This window comes from Sinocyclocheilus anshuiensis, unplaced genomic scaffold (assembly GCF_001515605.1).
Source record: "Sinocyclocheilus anshuiensis isolate Anshui unplaced genomic scaffold, SAMN03320099.WGS_v1.1 scaffold853, whole genome shotgun sequence".
Taxonomy (NCBI): Eukaryota; Metazoa; Chordata; class Actinopteri; order Cypriniformes; family Cyprinidae; genus Sinocyclocheilus; species Sinocyclocheilus anshuiensis.
The window spans coordinates 132,859-156,294 of NW_015558598.1; the positions used below are offsets into that span (position 1 = coordinate 132,859).

Sequence of the window (23,436 nt, forward strand, 5' to 3'; positions counted from 1 at the left end):
GAGGGCGCCCGCCTCTCTCTCTCTCTCTCTCTCTCACACACACACACACACACACACACACACACACACCCTCGCGCACACACGCAGACAGAAACTTGTCGTCAACACCGCCCCGCGAATTTATCAATAAAATAGTTTTGCAGCTGAAAAGTTACATAACATTTCTCAGTAGGGAGGTTCTTGAAGCAGTTTAACTTAAAGATTGGCTATATCTTCCACTATTTCCAACCTTTTTTATGTACGGAAATCACGCTTTCTCCGGTTCTCTGTCACAGACACACACACACACACACACACACACACACTCGCGCACACACGCAGACAGAAACTTGTCGTCAACGCCGCCCCGCCAATTTGTCATTAAAATAGTTTCGCATCTTAAAAGCTACATCTGGCCATTAAAATTATTAGAGAAATAACTCCCGAAGTGGTTATTATGTGGCCACGTCGCCGTGCCCATTAAAGGGATAGTTCACACAAAAATGAAAATTCTGTCATCATTTACTCACCCTCATACAGGTTTGGAACGACATGAGGGTGAGTAAATGATGACAGAATTTTCATTTTTGGGTGAACTATCCCTTTAATGGAATGGTCTTTCAGAGTTCTCAAACAAATTAAGAGCTACATTTGATTTTTATTGACTGAACGCAAGCGCTTATTGCGATAGAAAACACTGTAACGTTTCACTGATTAAGAAATATGTTTGTTTGCTTGGGTGGTAATATTAGGCCTATTATATTATTATTATTATATATTATATTATATATTAGGTAAATCCTATTATATATTATTAAATCCGGCCCTGCACACTTTGATTGCAATCTACCGTAAACATTTGAAAACTTAATTTTTGATTAGTATATGCATTGCTAAGGACTTCATTTGAACAACTTTAAAGGCGTTTTTCAAGTTTTTCAGATTTTCAAATAGTTGTATCTCGGCCAAATATTGTCCTATCCTAACAAACATCACCTAACACATCAATGGAAAGCTTATTTATTCAGCTTTCAGATTATGTATGAATCTTTTTTTTTTATGACCCTTATGACTGGTTTTGTGGTCCAGAGTCACATATTATTAATATTTTAGACATATACATTTATGTTGTATTTTATAGCCTACATATTTTACAAATAGTGGAGAAACACTTTTAAATAATAATAATTCTTAGTTATTTTTAATTGCATTTAAATTAGAACCTAAATGGTTTTCCAGTTACTTCTGATATAGGCTAGTTCTTTAGAAAACTGTAGTGATGCTCCACAAACCAATACGCTGATCTGAAGAATAAGATGAAGAAGATCTCTAAAGAACCACATGGCAGCTCAAGAACCATATACGGGGGAAATGTAGATTTTTAAGAGTACATGAAGAGGGTATTAGCGCTCATCCCACTTGTTGCCTATGACAGAGTCAGCAACCCAATCCATACAGATGCTCTTCAATCACGGACACGGAGCGAAGGGGCGGGGGAATGAGAGAGAGAGAGAGAGAGAGCACAGGCTGATCTCCATCTATGTCCCTCAGACATCTTTCTATGTTGTAATACACAGAGCAGAGGACGCGTTGGCGGTGGCACAGCAACCCATCATGCGCACCGTCTTCTGAAAACGTTCAGCGGTAGGCTATAACGCATCGCGTCTGTTTCAGTGTTTGCGGATGGAAAACTGCGGCTGCGAATGGATGGAGGCTGGTTTAACACTCGTTGATCATGTGTGTTTCAGGCGCAGGGATGGCTTAGTCGCGTGCGGAGCGCCGATGCTGCACGATGAGTGTAGCGCTGCAAGATTTACGAAATAACGTGAGTCGCCCTGATGCTTTTCATTACATCAAAAACATCTGCAAGCCGTCTCACTGGCAGAGCATGGGGTGAACGGAGCGCAGCTGCTTTCAATTGATTCTTGGCACGGAATAAGGCGAATTCTGCACATTTGGAGATAGATCGCCTCAGTGTTATCGCGCGTCTGTTTTCAATGTTTACTCTTCGATTGATTGCGCAAGGACTGATGTAACGAAACGCACGACAAATAATTTTATACTCGCGTACAACGCAGCTGTGTTTATTTTTAACAACTGTTTTAATAATATTCGGGTTTCCGCGTTTCATTAATCACAAAGAACCTTTTTAAGGAAAATAAACAGTCAAAATGCTCTCGAACGAAGATGAGTTAGTGCTGTCGCAAACAAACTATGTATTGTAACGCTGTTCCTGAGTGACACTTACACCGACCGTTCGGTTTCCAGAATAGCACGGATTCCTTTCTGTAGAGCTGTTTCCGACACAAGACCGACTGGTTTTTATTCATTGACTCTTTTGTTTGAGGCTTCGCTCGTTTGTTTACAGGGAGTGGCTACGAGAGCATCTCGAGTTGCACGACGCTTTACGGACTGGCGTACGTTACCATGGCAACTAGAGCGCTGGGGGCGGGGGGGGGATATAGTTGTACTGTAACAGGTTTATGCCATTTTACCGCGAAATCTTACTTTTACTTATGGCTACTTTTTAAAATATCAATATCATTTCATGAGTTTGATATTTGATTTACATTAGAGGGGTTATTATACAATCGTGAGTCGTGTCAATGCAAAATCAAATGTTTTGTAACTTATATGTTATGTAGGCCAACTATGTGTGGAAACATTTAATTGAATTGAACAAAACAAAACAAACATATATGAAAATGGCAGAGTAAATATGAGTAAAAAAAAAAACCACAATTCAGTGTAAAATTCAAAATACAGGTAAAACATTTACATTTAGTCATTTAGCTGATGCTTTTATCCAAAGCAACTTACAAACGAGGACAATAAAAGCGATCACAATCAACAAAAGAGCAATAAAATGAGTGTGCGGTGACAAGTCTTGATTAATCTAATGCAGTACGCAGTGGGGTTTTATATAATAAATAAAAATAAAACAAGTAGACAGAATAGAAAAAAAAGAATAGGGAAAGCTAGTGTTAGAGGATCTTTTTATAAATAAAAGAAAACAAGCCAAAAGGATAGAAAAAGAATAGAGAATGCCAGTGTTAGAGGGTCATTTTTTTATAATAAACAAAAATAAAACAAGTAGTTAGAAAAGAGATAGAAGAGAGAGTGCAAGTGTTAGAGGGTCAAGTGATTTTTTTATTTATTTTTTAATTAAAAAAAAACAAAGATATAATAGAATTAGAATAGAGAGTGCTAGAGATAGAGGGTCAAATGAAGATGGAAGAGTTGTCTTTAGCCGTTTGCTGTCTTTAGATGACTACGCTCAGATTGAGTTGGAGCAGGTCATTCCACCAGCAGGGAACTGTTCATGAAAAAGTCTGTGAAAGTGAAACACTTGTATAAATACATGTGGAAAATGGCTTGAAATTATTACAATACGTTGTGGCCTATTTTTACAGATTTGTTTTTAGAGTGTATCTGCCAGGCAAAAACTGTACGTCTAACAGCACTCCTCTCCTCAACAGCCCACACAGTTTCAGATATCACTCATGTCCGTATGAAACAGTGTAGGACTCGCTGAAGCTCAATACGTAGGATAAGGGGGTTTTGAAGAACCCATCACCCATCCTTAGCAATCACCACTAATAACTAAGACTTAATGTAGCCAGAGCGGATGTGAATGCACTCGTGTAAACACACACGGTTTCAGTCATTTGGGAGGAGTGCTCAGAGGTCATGATGGAGCTGTAAATCTATTACTGCTAGCAGAGCCAGAGCCATTTCCACAACTTTGTTATCTGGATCAGCAAGATCATTTATTTGCAGACTGACGCATGTCGTACACTGTGTTCCAGGTCAGTGTACTAATGTTATATGTTCACCATAAAAAATGATGAATGATCGCCACAGTTCCTGTAAAGAGAAGAGACTGCTACAGTCGTACCCCTCAACATACTGAATGTAGAGCATGTACCCTTGTTATTTTAGTGAATGTTTCAATAGTTTCAATAAAGTATTCAAATTTAGCAAACCATTTGAAACCAATGCAGTTTTGTAGAATGTTGTTCCAACATACTCTCATATTAATATAGTTTACATTTTGGCAAATTGGTATGAATTCATATGACTTCATAATCTGCTTATGTCCCACTAAGGATTAGGTTTAGGGGTGGGCCTTTTTTTCTAAAACTTGAAGAACTGAAATCATACAAATTAATATGAAATCACCACCCTTTCGCCAAAATGTAAAATAGTTATGTTTTCTTATTAAATATGGTGGGATAGTTCACCCAAAAATAAGAAATTCTGTCAGCATATCCTCAAAGTCATGTAGTTTCAAACTCAATTGACTTTATTTCTTCTGTGGAACCCAAAACAAAGCCTATACATGTTGCCTATACAGTGAAAGATAGCTAGGTCCAATACAACATTGTATTGAACCTCTTTGACTTTCATTGTATGAACAATAAAACGCTGAAACATTTTTCAAAAGATCTTCTTTCATGTTCCACAGAAAAAAAGAAACTCATACAGGTTTGGAACGGCATGAGGGTGAGTAAATGGTGACAGTAGGGCTGTGTGTGACATTGACATAAAATTATATCTCAATATTTTTTTTAGATTTTTTCAATAATGATAATTAAACAATGTTTTACTAAGTGTTTTTTTTATGCTGGTACTTTGGCTGGTTTAGGCCTGTGAAGGATAAATAAATATGACACTAAAACCGCCAGTAGGTGGCGGCAAGTCCCTGTCTTATTGAGTGATTAATTGAATCAGTCATTCAAATGATTTGTTGAAAATGGCTGCTTCATTTGGAATCGAAGCAAGTGGCTGTCTTTATGAATGGATTATTAGGGCCTTTCGCACCGCTTTAGTTCCAGAACTAAATGTACAGTACTAAAGTACTGGGACGATTTTGCGCGAACAGTTGTGCTGGTTAGACCCTGCTCCGGAGTAGGAGCTAATTTGGGTCTCGAAAAAGGCAGTCCGGTACTAAAATCGCACCCAGTTCCGGTGGTGCGAAAACGCCAAAAAGTGGGTAGTTCCATAATTAGTTCTGGTACTATGAAAATGTTCCCGCGGTGCGAAAGGCCCTATTGAATCATTGAACTAAATCAGTGGTTCTCAATTCCAGTCCTCACGCCCCCCCCCACGCCTCTCTTTCTTAACACATCTGATTCAGATAACCAGCTCGTTAGAAGAGAGCTACATGCGTGAACTGTGTTCCGATTGATATGATCCCTACACAGTGTTCATTGCTTCCTACTCCCTGTGCAGGGGAAATCTGTTGAAGTTTACTTCACTTCAGAACATTCATTCACGGATTTGCGCTGCGCAGCGTCTTCACACGCAGACAACAAAACTTACTAGAGAAGTGTGAAGTGGGACATAATATACCTCTGTAAATAAATACAATTGAAATTCATGTCTCACACACTTTAATGCCCTTTGAATGGAACATATACGTTCACTTCGAACTGGAATCATGGCGGAATATACTGTGATGTCCACTTCGCAGGGCACTTACGTTCGAATAGAACAAACGTCTGAAGCGAGGACTGGAATTGACAACCGCTGAGCTAAATGATTTGTTCCGAAACAGTTTCAGGATTGATGCATGCGCAAATGTACTGCTCTGGCTTTGTTTGGAACTATTTTCATTGGTGGAACAGAAAAAAAAATTAGACAATAGTGTGCCTAAAATGTAACTCACGCGATAATAACTTCTTGTTTTTTTAAGGAGTTGTATATTAGTATCTCATTTGCACTAATGTTCAGGAAAATGGCACTCTTGCTTGCATTATAGTACTTAACTATATCATATCTAATATGACATAGTTAGAACAAAAACCCATACAGGGGTATTTTTTTGCCCTCATAATTTGAATTATAGGTGCATCTAATTGGCTTAATCGTGCAGTGAATGCTTTTGAACTCTCAAGATGTGTTTTTGTTTGTTTTTCAAAGTGAGGGACATACTCGATAAGGTCTGCTCGCACACTGTTAAAACAACAATTACGATATTATCATAGATGATAAATATCTCACACTCCTACATGATAGGCTTTTCGTTTTTGGGTAAACAATCCCTTTAACTCTTTCCCCGCCATTGACGGAATTTTCAGGCTTTCCGTGTTTTCACTGGTGTACAGTAGGAGGTGCTATTACGCATCTTCTGAGGCTATGTTTACACGACAACCATGTAGTCAAAAAACTGAAAAGTTTTTCCCTTGCGTTTTTAAACGATTCATGTTAACACATCCACGAAAATGGCCAAAAACTCTGTATTACGTATTCCAGGCCAGTAGTTGGCGCTGTCACCTTGTTAGTAAACAGCACCTGTAGGGAAGGTGCTGACGATTATATGTTATATATGCTGCGTCTCCGCTGTTGGTTGTAATATTGGTGAAGTAAATCCACACTTTGCTGAAGAAGCGTTAGCAAACTCTTGAGCAGCAACAACACTACCATGTACTCCGCCATTGTTGTGTATGTTTGTTCACGCTTGCCTTTAAAATCGACACGTACTGCGCATGTCTACATACCTAAAACATACTACGCACATGCATGACGTCACCGTTTTCAAAGATCCCCGGTATTGGGTGTTTACACGGAAACGATAACGGTGGCGTTTTCAAAAACTTGCACTTTGCGAACCCGTTTTCAAAATTATGCGTTTTTAGTCCCCAAAACGCCGTTGTCGTGTAAACGAACAGAACGCATAAAAAGTTTCCCGTTTTTGGCTGAAAACGTTGTCGTGTAAACGCCCCCTGAAAGAGTATTGAATGTCTGGATCAAAACACGGCGAAGAAGCAGCAGAAACAAGCGATCGTGAATGTATGCATATGTAAAATAACACAATCATCAAAACTGCGTAGTGTTAACCAATGAAATGATGACCCATGAAGTTGTTTAGGACTGTGCAAGCTTTGGATGTGTTGATGGAAGCGTTTTGATCATTGTTCTGAATCTAATCTTGTTCTCAGCTTTTGTTCAAAATGTTGCTTTTTTCCCCATGAAAATGAACACATTCAAGTGTTGTTAAAACAAGATCGCATGAAGCTAGCTAGAATAGAACGTTTTTTATTTCTGTTGTTTTCTTCACATATTTCATGCTCAGATATTCCTAAAACAAAATAATTTGGGTGCCATTAAACTTTTGTAAAAATGATCAGAAATGCTGGTGGTGGCTGGCAACTTAAAAAAAAAAAAAACATTGGCGGGGAAAAAGTTAAGGTGCTTTTGACAGATGAGAATGAATAATAACCATTTTGATGGTGCAGTAAAGTGTGAATTAAGTGGGAATATGGCAAACTGGATTTCCAAAAGCACTGACCCGCCTCTGACATTCATATTGGGTGCTGCTACATTGGAGTGCGTTGCATCAAACTTTTTGCTACATTTGTTTCTCTGATTCAGCATGAACTCTAGTGCGTAAAGCCACTGACAGATTAGTTCTAGATCTTATCTTCTGTTGTACTTCCTCTTTGTTTCTGCACTTTCTGCATCATGCAAATTGTACCAGTATCCATTTTGTGCGGGTTTTCACACATTTAAATAGTGATGCTATTGTTTAGTAGTGTTGTTTCAGGGCCTTGCTGTAAAATTTCGGCCAGGCTTTGCTGATGTTTGATTTGGCCAGAGACACACTGGCTTGTGTCTACAGTTACTGGATTACGTGGTCCCGAAGATAAAATTGTTATGTAACCAGCATCATCCTGTTTGCATGTTTATCCTTCATGCGTACTATCTCCATCAATGTTTAATGAAAATTAACCCATCATTTTCTGGAATAGTGTTGTCTTTAGCCCACCGTTTTAGGCTTGGCAGTGCATACTGTGGTATGGTGGTAGTAATAACATGATTTTTGAGTAGCAGCTGCCCGTTCCTGCTCTAATCTAGGAGCAGCTTCTCAAATCCTGATCCAAACCGTAACCATCGTTGGAGAGAGAGCAACACTGGCTCCAGATCAGAAAGACAGGGAGACTCCAGGGTGTGGTTTGCTGTGGGAAAGGCTGGTCGTTAAGCTCTCTGGAGGTGGAGTGCACTCTCTAGTCATCCCCTGCGTGACCCCTGAAGCACTGCTCAGGGCTCAGGAGCGCTGGTACATCCTGCCGTTGGGTGTGTGAGAGCAGGGAGATGGCCACACTTTCCTGTCTACGCCAAGACTCCATCTGTACCGGTGTGTGTGTGTGTGTTCAGGGTCCAAGTTAAGGTCAGTGATCTAGCAATCCCCCTTCTCAGTCGCCATCTGATGTGTCTTACAGAATAACGTTTCATTGGACCAGAGTTTTTTGGGGCATTTGGGTTTTCTAGATATCTAGGCTGGTGGTTGATCAGTATGTGTTTTAAATAGCAGATACCTGAATAGCCAATGTACATTATAATAAAAACAGTATAATTTAATGCCACAGAATAAGACACACAGACACAAATTTGGAATTTATCTACTATACATCTCTGCAAAACTCCCAAAATGTACTTTTATATCCAATTCACTGCAGTTTCCAGCTGGAATGAATGCTAATGGCAATAAAACACCAACAACTTTCATTCCTTTTCACACAAATTATGATTACAGAAGCAGATTTTCAATTAATAAAGACATATTTGTGTGCAGTTCCTTGTGCAATACTATGGTATGACCTCAAAAAACTTTTCAGGATTTCTAAACTAACTTTTTCATATTTGTATCACTTTACCAGCTGCATGTGTGGATTTTCTGACATGGTAAACTTGCTTGGTAGCGCACCCGGTACAGCACTGCATTTGTGATGCGGAGCGCTTGGGTACGAGTCCTGTGAAACATGAGTCATGATACTCAATAAATGAGCTCATGGACTTGCAGAAGCAAGCTAAAATGGCATGGTTGCTTCAGAAAATGTATTTTTGTTAACGCTATTGGCTGGTTTAGAGTAGAGTTTAGTGTAGGTGGTGTGTTATTTTCAAACTGTGATAAAGAATTAACCTTAGGTCCTCTCACTAAACGTTTGTCTGGACATTTAACATTTCATTTTATGTGCTATCATTCTACAGAAATGTCGCCAGAGGCACGTTTTTATAGTGAGTCTGGGTTCCATTTTACACAATGTATTTGTGAAAAAAAAAAAAAAAACGGGGGGGGGAAGGGGACCACTCAACAGGCAGGCACATTTAATGCTGGATGCTGATAAAATAGACAAATAAATATAATATTTTACTTCCATAATATTACATATTTAGATATGCACCAACATTGATGATAAACCGATAATAATTTGAATGTTATAGTTCAAAATGGGCAAATACTATAAAGCTATACTTATTCTTTAATTACAAGATAATTAAAACATAGTAAAACTAATGTATCTCAATGATAACTCTTGTTTTAAAAATCTGTTGTTATTTGCTATTGTGCGCTTTACTCATATTTTAAGCATTAACCAGCATTTACTTGCAATAGATCTTTAGAGATATTTCATGAAAAATTCTAGAAAAAATGAGAACCTTTATTTTTTAAGAATCTGGGTGATGTCAGTCAAAACTGGAAGCAGATTGTTCATTTCCTGAAATATTATTAAAACATTTTTTTCTTATGAAAAACTGACAGATGAATCGTGTAATAAGACCAGAAGTGTGCATTAACCTTCATGTTCTTTTCTGTTGTTTTGCTTCCCAGAGGCTTTAGTGATGGATGTATGAAAATAATGAGAGTAATTTTGCAATTAACCTCTTTTTTTCCCTTTGGATTCTTTTAATCTGTTCCTCTGACCTAATCAAAACCCGCTAGAGAGACATCACTGAAGCTTTAATCTTGTGTTGTTTCGCAAATTAGACAGACTTTTCATAAACGCAACTATTATTTAATACAAATAGTGATGTCGCGTCTGCTTCTGTGGAGAAATAAATCAAAGTAAACTGTCAGGAGTGTCTCTTCTTGTCTATATATCAGTCAGTCAGGGAGTCTTCATTGCATTTATTTATGCTTATCTGCTGTCTCTGAGCCTCCAAACATAAGTAATGTAATATCTTTCATAGAGGATATTTGAAGTGTGTTATCAAGTTGAAATTTTGTTTACAAACAATTCTCATAAGATTATAAAAAAATCATGACATATTAATAGCGATTCTTCAATGTTAATTATGTTTTTCAGCTATTAAAATGGATTTAAACAGATGAGAAAGTTAAGGGAGTAAATGGGTCAATATGGATTTCTAGGGACCAGTCTGTCCTGTCTGTCATGTCATCTTTTCATCTTTTCAAACCAGCTATACTTTATTCATCTGCCTCCGTCCTTCAGCATTGCACCCCGCTGTTTTACCCTCCATGTACAATTTCATACCTTCCTTTGACTTTCTTTATTTCTCTGTGTTCCCATCGTTTGCTTGTTTAACATTCTGCCAGCTCTGCACTGCAGTACCTAAGACCTGGCATGAAAATTACAGAAGAGAGAGCGAGAGAGAGAGAAAGAGGGAGAGAGGACGAGGTTTGGCTTTGCCCGCTGCAATCTCTCCTTATTTTTGTTAGCAGCTTGTCGTCTATGAAGAATTCAATTCCTCTTCGTCTTAATCACATCCTCCCGCAGCAAAGTTACAGTCTAGATCGCTTACAGATTGCTTATTAGGTCTGAACAATATTATTATGATTTGTTCTCTTCATTTTATGCTAATTATTTTACTCACAGACTGTAGTTTTTATTTTGCAGTCTATGTAAAAAGCTATTAATTAATTTTTTTAATGTTTGAGAGCCTTAATCTAAATAAGAATACAAATTGCATAGGATATTAAGATTTGTTTTCAGAAAATATATCTTTAGTTTATTTAGTGTAACTTCAGTAGCACTTTGATCGCATTTAATGTATGAAAGGTGCTATATGAATAAAAATATATATTTTATTATTTACAATTTTACACATTTTTATTATTCTTTGAATGGAAGTGTTATTGTCTTTCACATTATTTCTTCTCAAGTAAATTTATCTTGTTTTTTAGTGTGTTCATTTATTTGTACTGGGCAACTGTACAAAATTCTGATTAAGAAGATGCTTTTTGCAGTGTCAGGTTTCTGTGCACACACCTGTGTGAAAGCTTAGACAGCAGGAGGGAAGCTATTTGAAGTCTGTCATGGTGGCACAAGCAGAAATTCACACGAAGACAGGAAGTAAGTAGTTAATAGATGACGATATGCTGTGATACAGTGGAGCGTGACGTTCGGACGGCTCCTTACCATGATTCCTGTGGTGCATTTCCACTGTAGCTCTTATATGTGCACAGAGACCTAAATGTTCCTTTCAAATGTGTGTTGGTCAACAATTTGTGTTTTTTAAATGGTCTGGTGCTCAAGTTAAAGTGTATATGAGAGTGAAGTTTTTTTGTCCTGTTTCATGCAAACCCATCAAAACTCTTTGCACTCTCCCCACTGTCTTTTCTCTTCCTTCCTTCCTTCTGTTTTTCCTCCATTCCTCCCTTCTTCCTCTCACGGTCTGCGTGTGGGGAGTGAGGTAACCTTGATGCCCAGATCGGTTACGTCATTCGGGCTCCCTGATGAATATACTCTCTCTCTCTTTCTTCAGAAACACACACACACACACACACACACACACACACACAGTGATGTTCTGTTTAATCAATGACACACTCAAACCGAGGGTGGCATAACAAATGGAAAAGAGAATGTACATTCTCTAAGCAGATGCCTTTTTGTACCATTTTACCCTGAATGGCTACATCAACACTGCTGTTGAACATAGCTCAAATGCATTTTTTTTCCAGTGTAAACATTCAGATTGAAACTATAAACTGAGGATTTTGTATTAACTTCAGAATGTTTTGTTTAATTAGATATTTTAGTAAAACCTGCAGGACATCCACACATTAATGCAATAATCTAGTCTTGAGATCATGGATGCATGAATTTGTTTTTCGCCATTTGACACTAATTTAGAAATATTTCTAATATGGAAAAACATTGTTTTACAAATGCTAGAAATGTGACTTTTAAATGACAGATTGCTATCAAATAGTACACACAGGTTCTTAACTGAAGACCAAGACCTTAACCCTAACCATTCATCAAGAGACACATTGTATTCTATGTTATTACGTTAGAATGTAGAATTGAGGATTTTGGTCCAGTAATTATTTTTTTTTCTGAATTAAACAATAGTTAGTCATCTAGCTTTTAATATTATCTATGCAGTCCATTAGTTTAGAGAATTGGTAAGTTTCGTCTGACCTCAAGGATATATAGAGCTGATTGTATTATTAAAAAAGTCCTAGTATTGAGCCTTGCAGCACACCATATCGAAACTGTGATTTATATGACACATTTTAATTTCTTGCTACAAAGTGATAACAGTGAGATAAATAATTTGTAAACTATGCTAATGCATTCCATTAATGACAACATCATTTTCAAGCTTATTTAAGACAATGTTTGTGGTCAGTACTATAAGCATTAAGCACCAGTAATTCTAAGAGAGTGATGCAACCATGATCATGATAAGAGCCCTCTGATGAGTGCAGTTTCAGTGCAATGATATGGTCTAAATCCTGAATGAAATTCCTCACAGATACTTCTCTCCAAATGTCTTAGTATTTGATTTTTCACAATTTCACTAGCAGCACTCGAGCTGCATGATTATGATAACAGGTTGTACAAAGGTGTTCACATGATCAGTGTCACAAATGTGCTTAAAATATTACATATTACATTATGCATTTGGCAGATGCTTTTATCTAAAACAGCTTAAATTGCATTCAAGGTTTATCAGTTCATGCTTTACCTAGAAATCAATCCAATGACCTTGGTCTTTCCAGACCAGTGCTCTATTGTTTTAGCTACGGGAAATAAAATCTACATCATTCCTCCGCATTTTTTAAAATAAAATTTCAGTGTGGTCTCAGACTTTATGGACTAAATAAAAAATAAAAATCACTGGTGCATGTTATTTCAAAAATGTTTCAGTGCAATCAAAATGTAGTAACTTGTTGCGCCTGTGCAACTTTCCTTTTCAGCTGGTGTCACCAGTCTGCTTTAATTCTCTACACCTCCCTTCAACCACCTGCCTCCATTCTACTATAAAACACCCACTTTTCATGATCTAACCAGTTCCCTGCAAATAAAATCAAGTCCTGCCCTCCATTCTTCAACACTGACAGTTAGGTTACACTCACATTATGGAAGTAAAATGGGTTGCAGATGGAATTTTGCTTTAACTTTATTGTCGAAAACATAATTTCACAAAGAGCAGCTATCAGCAGGTCTTCATACGTTCTGCTTATTGGTTTTCAGGGAAAGGGTGGCTCGTGTGAAGTGCGCTCAAGTGTCTAACTACATCAGGCCATGATGAGCTGCCGGCACAGAACAGAATGGCCTTTTGTACCACAACAGTACAGCTCTCTGTGCCTGTCCCCTTTAACCGGCCACAATGGAAGCCCCCTCTAACGGTGCAGAAGTGTTAGCACACTCTAAGCCGGCAGCCTGAATGAAGTCCCTATGAATGAGTGGCCAGAGGACTGTGGGAATAGGGGCTGGTGGGGCGATTTTGAATGGGAGCGAGTTTCTGTGGAGTGAATATGTACTGAGGAAAAGAAGGGTTGCGGTTTGTTTTTATGTGGTATGTCCCGGTGGATACTCTAAATAGCTTGACGTAAATGTACGTTATAAACTGTGGGATGGTCGAGCCCATGTTATTTCTCCTTGTATTTTCTTTTTTGTTTTACTCATAAAACCCATATGAATCTCTTCTGTGAAATACAAATTAAGATGTTGAAACTAATGATTCAGAAATAGTTTAAATTTAGATTTGGACTATATTGCATGAGTCAATTAGACCAATTTTCGAGTGCATTATGATGTTATTTTTACCTTTTGGAGCTTGAAAGCCACTAGTCACCATCCATTTAAAGGGGAAGCATGAACATTTTGATAAATATCTTATTTTGTGTTCATCTTTAGAAAGGGTTTGAAATGACAATGTTAAATGTTAATGTTAGGGAGCGATTTGCTGTTCTTTTTTTCTATGCAGTCAGACCTGCGAAATGACCATTTTTGCGAGCTTTTGCGATTATGTTGCCCACATGATCACCATGTGTAAATAAATAATTACAGAATAAACATTTTGCCTAACTATTTCTATTTTGGGCAAACGTCATTACTTTATCAAACTTGAGCAATTTGAACAAACTCCTAAAATTCCGTATTAAAGCGATAACATGGAAGTAGCGATCCTGCGAGAAACTATGCATTCTCTTGCAAAACATTTGTGTTCACTCACAAAACTATTGCATTCCCCAGAAAAATTTTATGTTCACTCACAAAACAATGCTGTTCTCTCGCAAAACTAGTGCGTTCCCACAATATATATATATTTTTTTTTTGCAGAACATCTGCATTTGTTCGCAGAGCATTTGTGTTCAATTACAAGACCACCTCATATTATTTCCATCACAAACACAAAAGTTTCTCCGGTGAACTCAAATGTGTTGCGAGAGAATGCTAAATCAGTCAAATATATTTTTTCCTCCCGTCTTTTTATTTTTTACCATCTCCATGTCTTTTTAGAGGCTCCGTAGACTTAATATTTTCACCTGGCAGAAGATAAATTAAAATGTTGCGAGCAAGATTTGAACCTGCATTCCCCATATGAGCACCATGGATCAATGTGCACTAGCCACTTTTTAAAGCTGACTTTTTCTCTTTCTCTGGGTGATACTTTAATTTATTAGGAACTGTCCTCTACTTTGTCATGATGTTGCACGAATCAAGTAGCCGCCCCAGGCGTTTTTCTTTGGCGAAACTGTTTACTTTTCCCGCTATCATCATCTCTTCAGAAAACTCCCCTGTTGATTCTCTCTCATCCCTTTTTTTGTGTCTCAAACTCCCTCCTACTCTCGCAGACCCTCCTGACTGTGATTTTCAAACTCCCCTGCTTGTGTTGTTTTCTGTGCATTCATCTGCTCTCATTCGTCCCTCCCGCCTGTCTGAAAGCGTTCTGCTCACTGTTTATGGTCGACGGAGGCCACCACCACAGAGAGAGAAGAGAAAAGGAAATGAGACGGGGGAGGCAGTGTCTTTCTTGTCTTTGTGGCGTGTGAGGAACATACAGTACTTGTTCTCAGTTCTGTGTGATGCGGCTCGTTGAATGAGGGATTGATTTATTGTTTTGTTTTCCTGCTGTCCGGGTGCAAAAGCCATTGCTGACTTAACGGAAATGGTGAGAATATATGCACAAGTATGTGTTTACTACAGGCTGTTTCAATATGTTTATGGTGATGTTTCTGCCATTATTGCTCAGACAGTTTAGCCGTAGTACAGCATATTGCTTTCACTTTGTGTGAATAGCATTTATCACCATTTGCAGTTAATGAAAACAAGATGCTATTTGTAGCTGTTTACATTTGGTGTAAACATTACTTATGCAGCATTTACATCCTACTATGTCTAGCCCCCAATAATATCTAGTTTAAAAGAAAATATAGATTAAAACAGGTGGCAAGTTCTTAGAAATGTTATATCTGTCAATGTTTATGTAGTTATCTACTCTGGGAAAAAATGGTGTGGAAACAGTTTTCACTCAGAAATGACTAGGAAATATCACAAATAATTAGAATAAACATCAAGCAACATTGAATTAAATTTGAATTCTTTAAGTAGAAAGACTGAAATAGTATTTTTTTTTTGTAGAGCATACTCTAATAATGTTTTATTTACAACTTAGAAAAAATCATTTATTACAGGATACCGACATTTTGGTGTAATGACACTAAAATGTCAAGTGGTGTAACCATCAAATAAAAACTTCTACATTTTCTCAACTTCAAAAAGTATTCAAACATTTAAAAAAAATAATATATGTATTTTTAAATATCATGACATTTGGAGTCATGAATATCAAGAGATTTTCTTAGGGTTACTCCATCTGACCTGAACAAACAGCTAAAAATGTATGAATATGTAATATTTATATCATAAAACTTATTGGACTCATGAGGGTCTAAAGAGCATCTCTGTGTTATGATTTTCTCAAAATGGTTCCTGCATGTTGGTTACACCACACTGACTTTGATTTAGTGGATATGTTTTTTTTTTTTTCAAATATTAATAATATTTTTAAAAGGAATTGCTTCACTGCTTTTTATTATTAGGGAACAGTTATAAAGATGACTGCAAACCACTTATGCCATCATTTTGAATGCATTTCAGTATTGTATTAAGATTTTTTTTTGACTTTATTACAGTTTTTCCTTTGAACCACATGTAAAAAAAATGTGAAATGACTGCATGAAAACATGTTTATCATAGAAGATGTGTTCAAGTTTAAATGTATTTTTAAACAACTTCATAGGTCCAGACATGTCACCCAAGGTTGTCTGGACATTACAGTTTTTCCTTTGAACCACATGTAAAAAAATGTGAAATGACTGCATGAAAACATGTTTATCATAGAAGATGTGTTCAAGTTTAAATGTATTTTTAAACAACTTCATAGGTCCAGACATGTCACCCAAGGTTGTCTGGACCTATGAAATTGTTTCTCAACTTTATGAGTCTCAGTTTGCTCTCAATTTAATTTCCTTTTTAAAGAAACCGTTGAGATATTAAAATGAGTTCTCATTAGTAGTTTCTCTTTCCTAAGTGAAGGCTTGGTTTAGTGGTTTGAGCAACTTTCTTTTCAGCCTAACAAGTCCCTCTGATTGTAGTTGTAGTCAGTGCTTATGTTTGAGATTCATTGTTCCAAGACCTACAAAGGATTTTGATCAGTCCTGCTAAGCAGAAACAGTCACTGTTTGGATGCAGTAAAGTGTCTGAGAATATGTCTGAGAGATAATGAGTGGTTTGCTCTGTCTGCATAACAGGTGTGTGTTTGTGCGTGCATGTGCGAGTTATTGAGCGGGTCTCGCTGTCGGAGTGTGGAGAGAGGTCATGAATTGAAGAAAAGAGGAAAAGGAGATTGCTGAACCCTGACTTCCGTTTCGTGTCACCACTGAGAGCTCGGGCCAGCAGTTTCTCTCACTCTCTCTCGCATTCGCTCTCACACCCTTGTTTTGCCCGCTCACCCTTTCACATTCACTCTTTTTGTAGCATTACAGTTACTTTACCAAAAAGGAAGGAACAAATCTAAGTTAGATGTAAGCTTAAAGCGTGTAATGTTTTTGTTAAAACTCTTTGGTTTATTTCAGTGTAATGTGTAGCGACTGAAAGCTTGACTCCCTGAACAAGACTGTGACTCTGTGCTGCTTCCAAAACATTTCTCTGTTTTTGTAGCAGTCTGACTGCCAAAGGTGTGAGTTTGGGGGCGGGAGTCAATCTGTTGATTGACCAAGTTTGTTTCTAGCATTTTTTAAAGAATTTAAATGTCATTTCATACATCGAGTCATACAGAATTGTTTTATTTTAGAGAATAACAACTGAATCACCACACCTTAAAATGTCAAAAGATGAAGCAGAAAGAGCAGCAAACATATCACTGATTTCTGACTTTTTGTTAAAAGAGATTCTGATAGAGCGTAACTGAAAATACATTTGTTTAACTTACTTTGCACTTCATTTAGATTCCTGTGAAAACACTTAAAAAAGTACATTTGGGCTTTTATTACAGAGACTGTGAGAATATAGAAATCAGGCATACATATTACAATAATGGCAACCAAAAATGAAAATTCTGTCCTTTACTGAATAAATGAAAAAGGAAATTATATATTTTTTCAAACTTACAGGTATAAATATACATTAATATACCAAAATACATTTTCAGACTAAATGAAAATGTGGATGGACTAGCCTATTAGAGATCAAAACTAGATTTATATTTCTTTATTAATGTTTAATTTTTTTGTAATAAATTATTGTTATACTGTCATTTTTTGGAATACTGTAAAGTATGTTGCTTACTGATTTTTCCTAAAATGTGTTATATGTGTGGTTTTTCTTTATATGTGACATGAGTGGATTTACATATATGGAGGGAAAATATATATTTTAAAAGCCTTTACAAATCTTAATTTTCATTTTTTAGAATATATCTAAAAAAAATATATACAGAAATGGCCAAAAAGATATTAGTAGAAAATATATTTACGTAAACAGATTGAAATATTAACTTATTGACATATTTTAGCTCATTTTTATTTATTTTTTTTTTACTTTTTTTGAACATTTTGGAAGATTTTGGGGAAAAAAAAATGATATATATATATTGCTGTATGGAGTCATGTTGTTCCAAACCTGTTAATCTTTGAAACACACATTAAGATACTTTTAATGAAATGAAATGAGATTTCTGTCTCTTCATTCTGTTCTTTTCACCAAAATTTCAAAACATCCATAATGCACATGATTCCATGATAATCCATATTGAGTGGTTTAATCCAAGTTTTCTGAATGAGGTTTGTTTTTGTGCATCAAGAAAGTTGAGCTTCCATTTACCATATTTGATGTGCTCTATGTATTTGTTAATCTATGTTTTATGTGTGAAAAATAGTCTCAGTTACATCTGTTCATCATATAAAATGATTGTGTCTCTTCTGAAGACTTTAACCAAGATTCATATGGATTATTTTTACGATGTCTTCATGAACTTTTTGAAGCTTAAAAGTTTTGGTGGATTGAACTTTCAGCGGAGGGACAGAAATCTCGTAGAGTTGATTCAAATATACGTATGTGTTTCAAAGTTGAACGAAATTCTCATGGGTTTGTAATGACATGAAGGTGACTAAATGATGACATAGCATTCATTTTTGTGTAAGCTAAAAGCTCTTGACTTCATGTAGTTGTTACAGAACCATACAAAGATTGCATGGTTAACACTTGAGCAGAAAGACATTGGGTCGGTGATGTCGGTGAGTTGGCCTAATTACAGATCTGCTGTCATCCAATTTATCAGAGCTTTCCAAGCTGCTCAATATCCCCTTTCGGCGAGGCAATGCTTTTCCCTGCGTAAGTGTGCTTTGTTTGTGTAATCCACACCCTGAGAGGAATTCCACTTCCTCAAATGATCAGGCAAGGTCACTTAGGTCCTGACATTTGCTGTTAAGATTTGACAGATTGTGTGTGTGTGTGTGTGGCCACACCTCAAAGCCTTGATCAAACTGGAAAATGCTCTCACTTCCTCTGAAATACACGAGTGCAGTCAATGGGAGAACTTTTTTTTTTTTTTGGTAGAACTGAGCCAACTGGCAAGTAGTTATTGCATGTTTTAAGCATAAAACTCACTAAACTTTGTTAGATTCTTGCTAAAATGTATAGAAAAAAAAACTACAAAATGTATATAACTATATAAAAACAAACAAGTAAAAAGTTTCTCTGTAAACAAATTAAAATCGCATGCAACATTTTTCCAGTAAATGTAAATCTTGTTTTAAGGCTGTTTATGTTTTACATTTATAATTAGTCAAAAAAGTATTATGTAATTTTTAATAGATAAAAAAGGACGATACATTTTCTCCTTTCTAATGTTATTGATTGTTGTGTAATGTCCTGTACTCTCAGGCTCTTTATTTTATTTTGTACAGTCTTATTATCTTTATCTCCATGTTGTTACTTTTTTTTTGTCTTATACTCATCTAAATTTTGCATTATCTTATCTGGAGCAGACCTGACTTACATTTCACTATGTATCATATATTTATGTGTGTATATATATATATATATATATATATATATATATTGTGACCCTGCCTGTGAAAACCCAGCGAAAGTCATTTTTTGTGATTTACTGTTTTCGACATAAAATCATCCTTCATAAAGATGTAGAAAATTCTGTGAAAATATAACCTTTAAATCTTTAATATTGACTGAGTAAGGCCATGTCAAAGATTGAAATCGTAGTGAAATTAATGGTTGAAATCAAACTTTGATGCTTGTTATCTCATAATTAGATTTTGAGACTTTAGCCTGGATTTCACAGACCCAGAAGGCCAACAATTCACTAAAAATGTTTTTTTTTATTGGTCTTATGAAGTATTCTAATTTGTTGAGATAGTGAATTGGTGGGTTTTTGTTAAATGTGAGCCAAAATCATCACAATTAAAAGAACCAAAGACTTAAACTACTTCAGTCTGTGTGCATTGAATTTATTTAATACACGAGTTTCACAATTTGAGTTGAATTACTGAAATAAATGAACTTTTCCACGACATTCTAATTTATTGAGATGCACCTGTATGTATATGTTATGTATCATATTATATAACTGAGTATGTGACAAATAAAATCTTGAATCTTGAATAATGAAAATAAAACCGAAATTGTGATATAGCTTAGAGAATCTCTGCAGGCTTCCTGCAGGGTTCCATCAAAATAAAAGTTTGATGGTTTAACATTTGAAAATGAAGAATTTAAGACAGCCATAAACAGTGTTGTAATTTTACAATTTTACAATGTAAATATAGTTATTATTAGTAGTGTTATTTTTCTTAAATACTTGTTTTTTTGCAGTAAAATATTACAATAGTAGTACTTCTTATTTTGTGCATATTTTTGCAAGTTTTCTATTTTTATTTAGTAGTAGTTATAATAATAACTATAATAATATATAATAATTATTATTATTATTGTTATTTTGGAGCAATATTGGTACATAAAAACACCAAATTGTGCAGCCCTACAAACAAGCACAGCGAATCTGGCTTTTTGCGTTTTAACTCACATTTTTTATCGAAAAATCACATTTAGAATTTTTCCCCCCAAAATTAAACAGCCCTATTGTTGCGTGAAGGATATTTGTAGTAATCGCTCATCTGTAAATGCATTCATATTTGATCGAGTCAGACAATGTAGATTGTTCATGTAATTATGTACGTGTGTGTGATTATTTGTTCTTGGACCTCACCCACGTCTGCCGGCGACAGACTGTCTGAGCACCTTCGTTTGGGGGACTACTTCCCACCCTCTCTCTTCAGTATTCCTCTCGTGTGGATGGAGTAATGCTCATGCTGGCTGTGTAAAGCAGGCTTTGTTACCTCATCTTTCCCTCGGATGGTCTCTGAGGGCCGGCAGGGACGTGTGTGGCAGCGCTAGTCTCTCTCTCTGTGTGTGTAGCTGTCTCTCTCTCTCTCTCTCTCTCTCTCTCTCTCTCTTCAAGGTGGCTTTGACTTGGGTGGGTTTCTCGGGGCAGGAGTGTGAGGGTATTTCTAGCGCTCAGGGGCAGAGGTTGGGCTATGCCCGCCTTCCCCCAGCGAGCTGTTTCCTTTCAAAAACACTCCTCAGGAAACCACTTCAAACAATCACATTCCGCGCAGAGAAAGCGCCGCACCACTCCTGGAACTTGGGAAAACTTCTCCCTTCCCCTCGCAAGGCTGCTCTTTTTGTCTGTCTCGCTCTCATGAGTGAGTCTCCGTCTCGCCGTATGTTTCTCGTTGGCCTTTAACTGAAACACGCGTGTGGCTGTTTGCTTTTAGAATTACATCAACCTTTTTGGGATACTGTACCTTTAAGACTTCTGAATGTAAATGATAGGGTATGTGTTTTGTCTTGCCAGTTTAAACAGTCAAGCATTTTAAACCATTACAACGCAAGAAGAGGCGAAAGAGAACTCGTTTTCTATGCACAGCCTCACACACCTGAAGCGCGGAAACACAGAGGCGCGTTTCAGACAACACGCAAACACCGAAATCTCCTTCAGCTCGAGCAGACACATACACATACAATTATGTCAAAATACCCATCTCAGCAATCATCCTCGTAAACACAGTGGATTTTGTGAATGAAAACAGCTGAGAAAGAAATCAGATGTGTATCAGTATATTGGATCCGTGCATTCGGTCTTAAAGGGACAGCAGCCTTTAAATACCTGCTGCTGTCTGTCATCAATGTTAATCAAACAACAAAACACAGCTATAACAAAGATTATTCTATGTTTGATTTATACAGTGAACACTATGCAGTGTTATTTTACACTTATTACATTTCTGTACCTGAATAATACTGTTAAACCTTATTTTATTTGTAACTTTGTTATATTGTATTTATCTATGCTTGTAATTTGTTTTTGTTTTTTTAACTGACTTTCTTAGTTAGGCTAGTAGTTTGTACTATGAATAAATAATTACAGTGTGCTTTAAGTAATAAATGGAAAGCAAAGTAACATTGATGTAAAATATATTTTTCTTGCTGATCTGAAAAATGATCCGATCTGTCTCAATATGATCATGATCTGAAACGTGAGTTTTGTGATCTGTTGAACCACTAGTAAATGGCCTATGTTATGATTAGTTATCCTCCTTCACTTTGTACAAACAGAGAATTTTATGATTGCCTAATATGCACTGGCTGTAGTTAGAACCTTTTTTTTTTTTTTTTTGCTGTATAGAACCCGAGGCTTCAACAGTATGTAAAAAAAAAAGTGCATGGTCATATTCCCTAAAATAAATTGACTGTTATCTAATGCTTACTTAAAGTTAATATTTAAAAATGCTAATTAGTATATTAATATTGATATTATTGTTATGTGTGTACAGTATCACAAATCTCAACTGTGTGATTGATATAACGATGAAAAGTTGTAGAAACTACATTATTTCTGAGTAATATATAAAACGTTGGCTAATATAGTATATGCTACTTTAGCTGCATACATACAGTATACTCACGTCAAGTGAAATATACTATATAGCACATTTTTGGGTGCTTGATTGTATATATATATATATATATATATGCAAAATGCAAACTGTGTCATCGCATAGCTCTATATATAAAGTTGGATATATACTGTATTATATCCACATACATAAAGTATCCTCGCAGGGTGATACTATAAATATTACATAGTTACAAAACTGCTTGATTGCTTGCAAATTGTAAACTATAATATTGGCTATCTGCTAAATGCTACTATAAAGAAGATATGAAGCTATTATAAACATTAACATCATGATTTTCTGTTTGAAACAATATTTATTGTGAACTATACAAATAATTTTGACTTGACTATTATTATGTTATTGTTATTTTAATAGGCCTGTTATATATTCAGATAATATTTGAATATTTCAAAATCAACATCAATTCTTTTAAATGTAATTTTAATATTGTACTGGCCACTATGTACATAAGCATTGGCACATCAGTATATTTCCCAAATTATCACTGTGTTTTTTTTCATGATAGCTGTTTTAGTGATATCTGAGCATATATGGAGATATTTTATGTGCAGCTTTTATGTTGGATTGAAATATTCAAGGACCTTGAAAATAAACAACCTCTTTCCTAGCACTGGAATCATACTCTTTGCTCCCTGTTTAGAGTATGTTTAGATAATATATCATGTTCACCTTTAAAAGTATCAAGGCTGATGTAGAGAGACCTTCCGTTTTTCTCCATTGCGTCAAGGCTTTAAAACGGCCTTCCTAAATAACAATTATAGCTGGTTTCATAACCTCCATGTGCATGTTCTCTCTCTCTCTCTCTCTCTGTATTATTACCTCTATATTGCTGTTTATTGTTTGTGCGTCATTGTGTCGTGGTGCACTAAAGGTTGCTCGTGACCCCACACCACCTCACAGCTGTTCCTGCT

General features: G+C 36.2%; 1 protein-coding gene across 4 annotated transcripts in view; it reads left to right on the forward strand.

The window, feature by feature from the left end:
* The first annotated feature begins 1,502 nt into the window (after positions 1 to 1,502).
* Positions 1,503 to 23,436, forward strand: part of LOC107680093 (endothelin-converting enzyme 2-like) — a 74,467-nt gene continuing 52,533 nt past the window's right edge. The window contains exons 1-2 of one of the 4 annotated variants that reach the window (XM_016475856.1): positions 1,503 to 1,623; positions 1,728 to 1,804. In XM_016475856.1, the coding sequence (XP_016331342.1) occupies positions 1,772 to 1,804 (33 nt within the window). In that variant the 5' untranslated portion in view covers positions 1,503 to 1,623; positions 1,728 to 1,771. Of the gene's footprint in view, positions 1,624 to 1,727; positions 1,805 to 8,016; positions 8,153 to 14,986; positions 15,154 to 23,436 lie in introns of those variants that run through there. The other 3 variants (XM_016475859.1, XM_016475857.1, XM_016475858.1) reach the window with 3 other exon arrangements.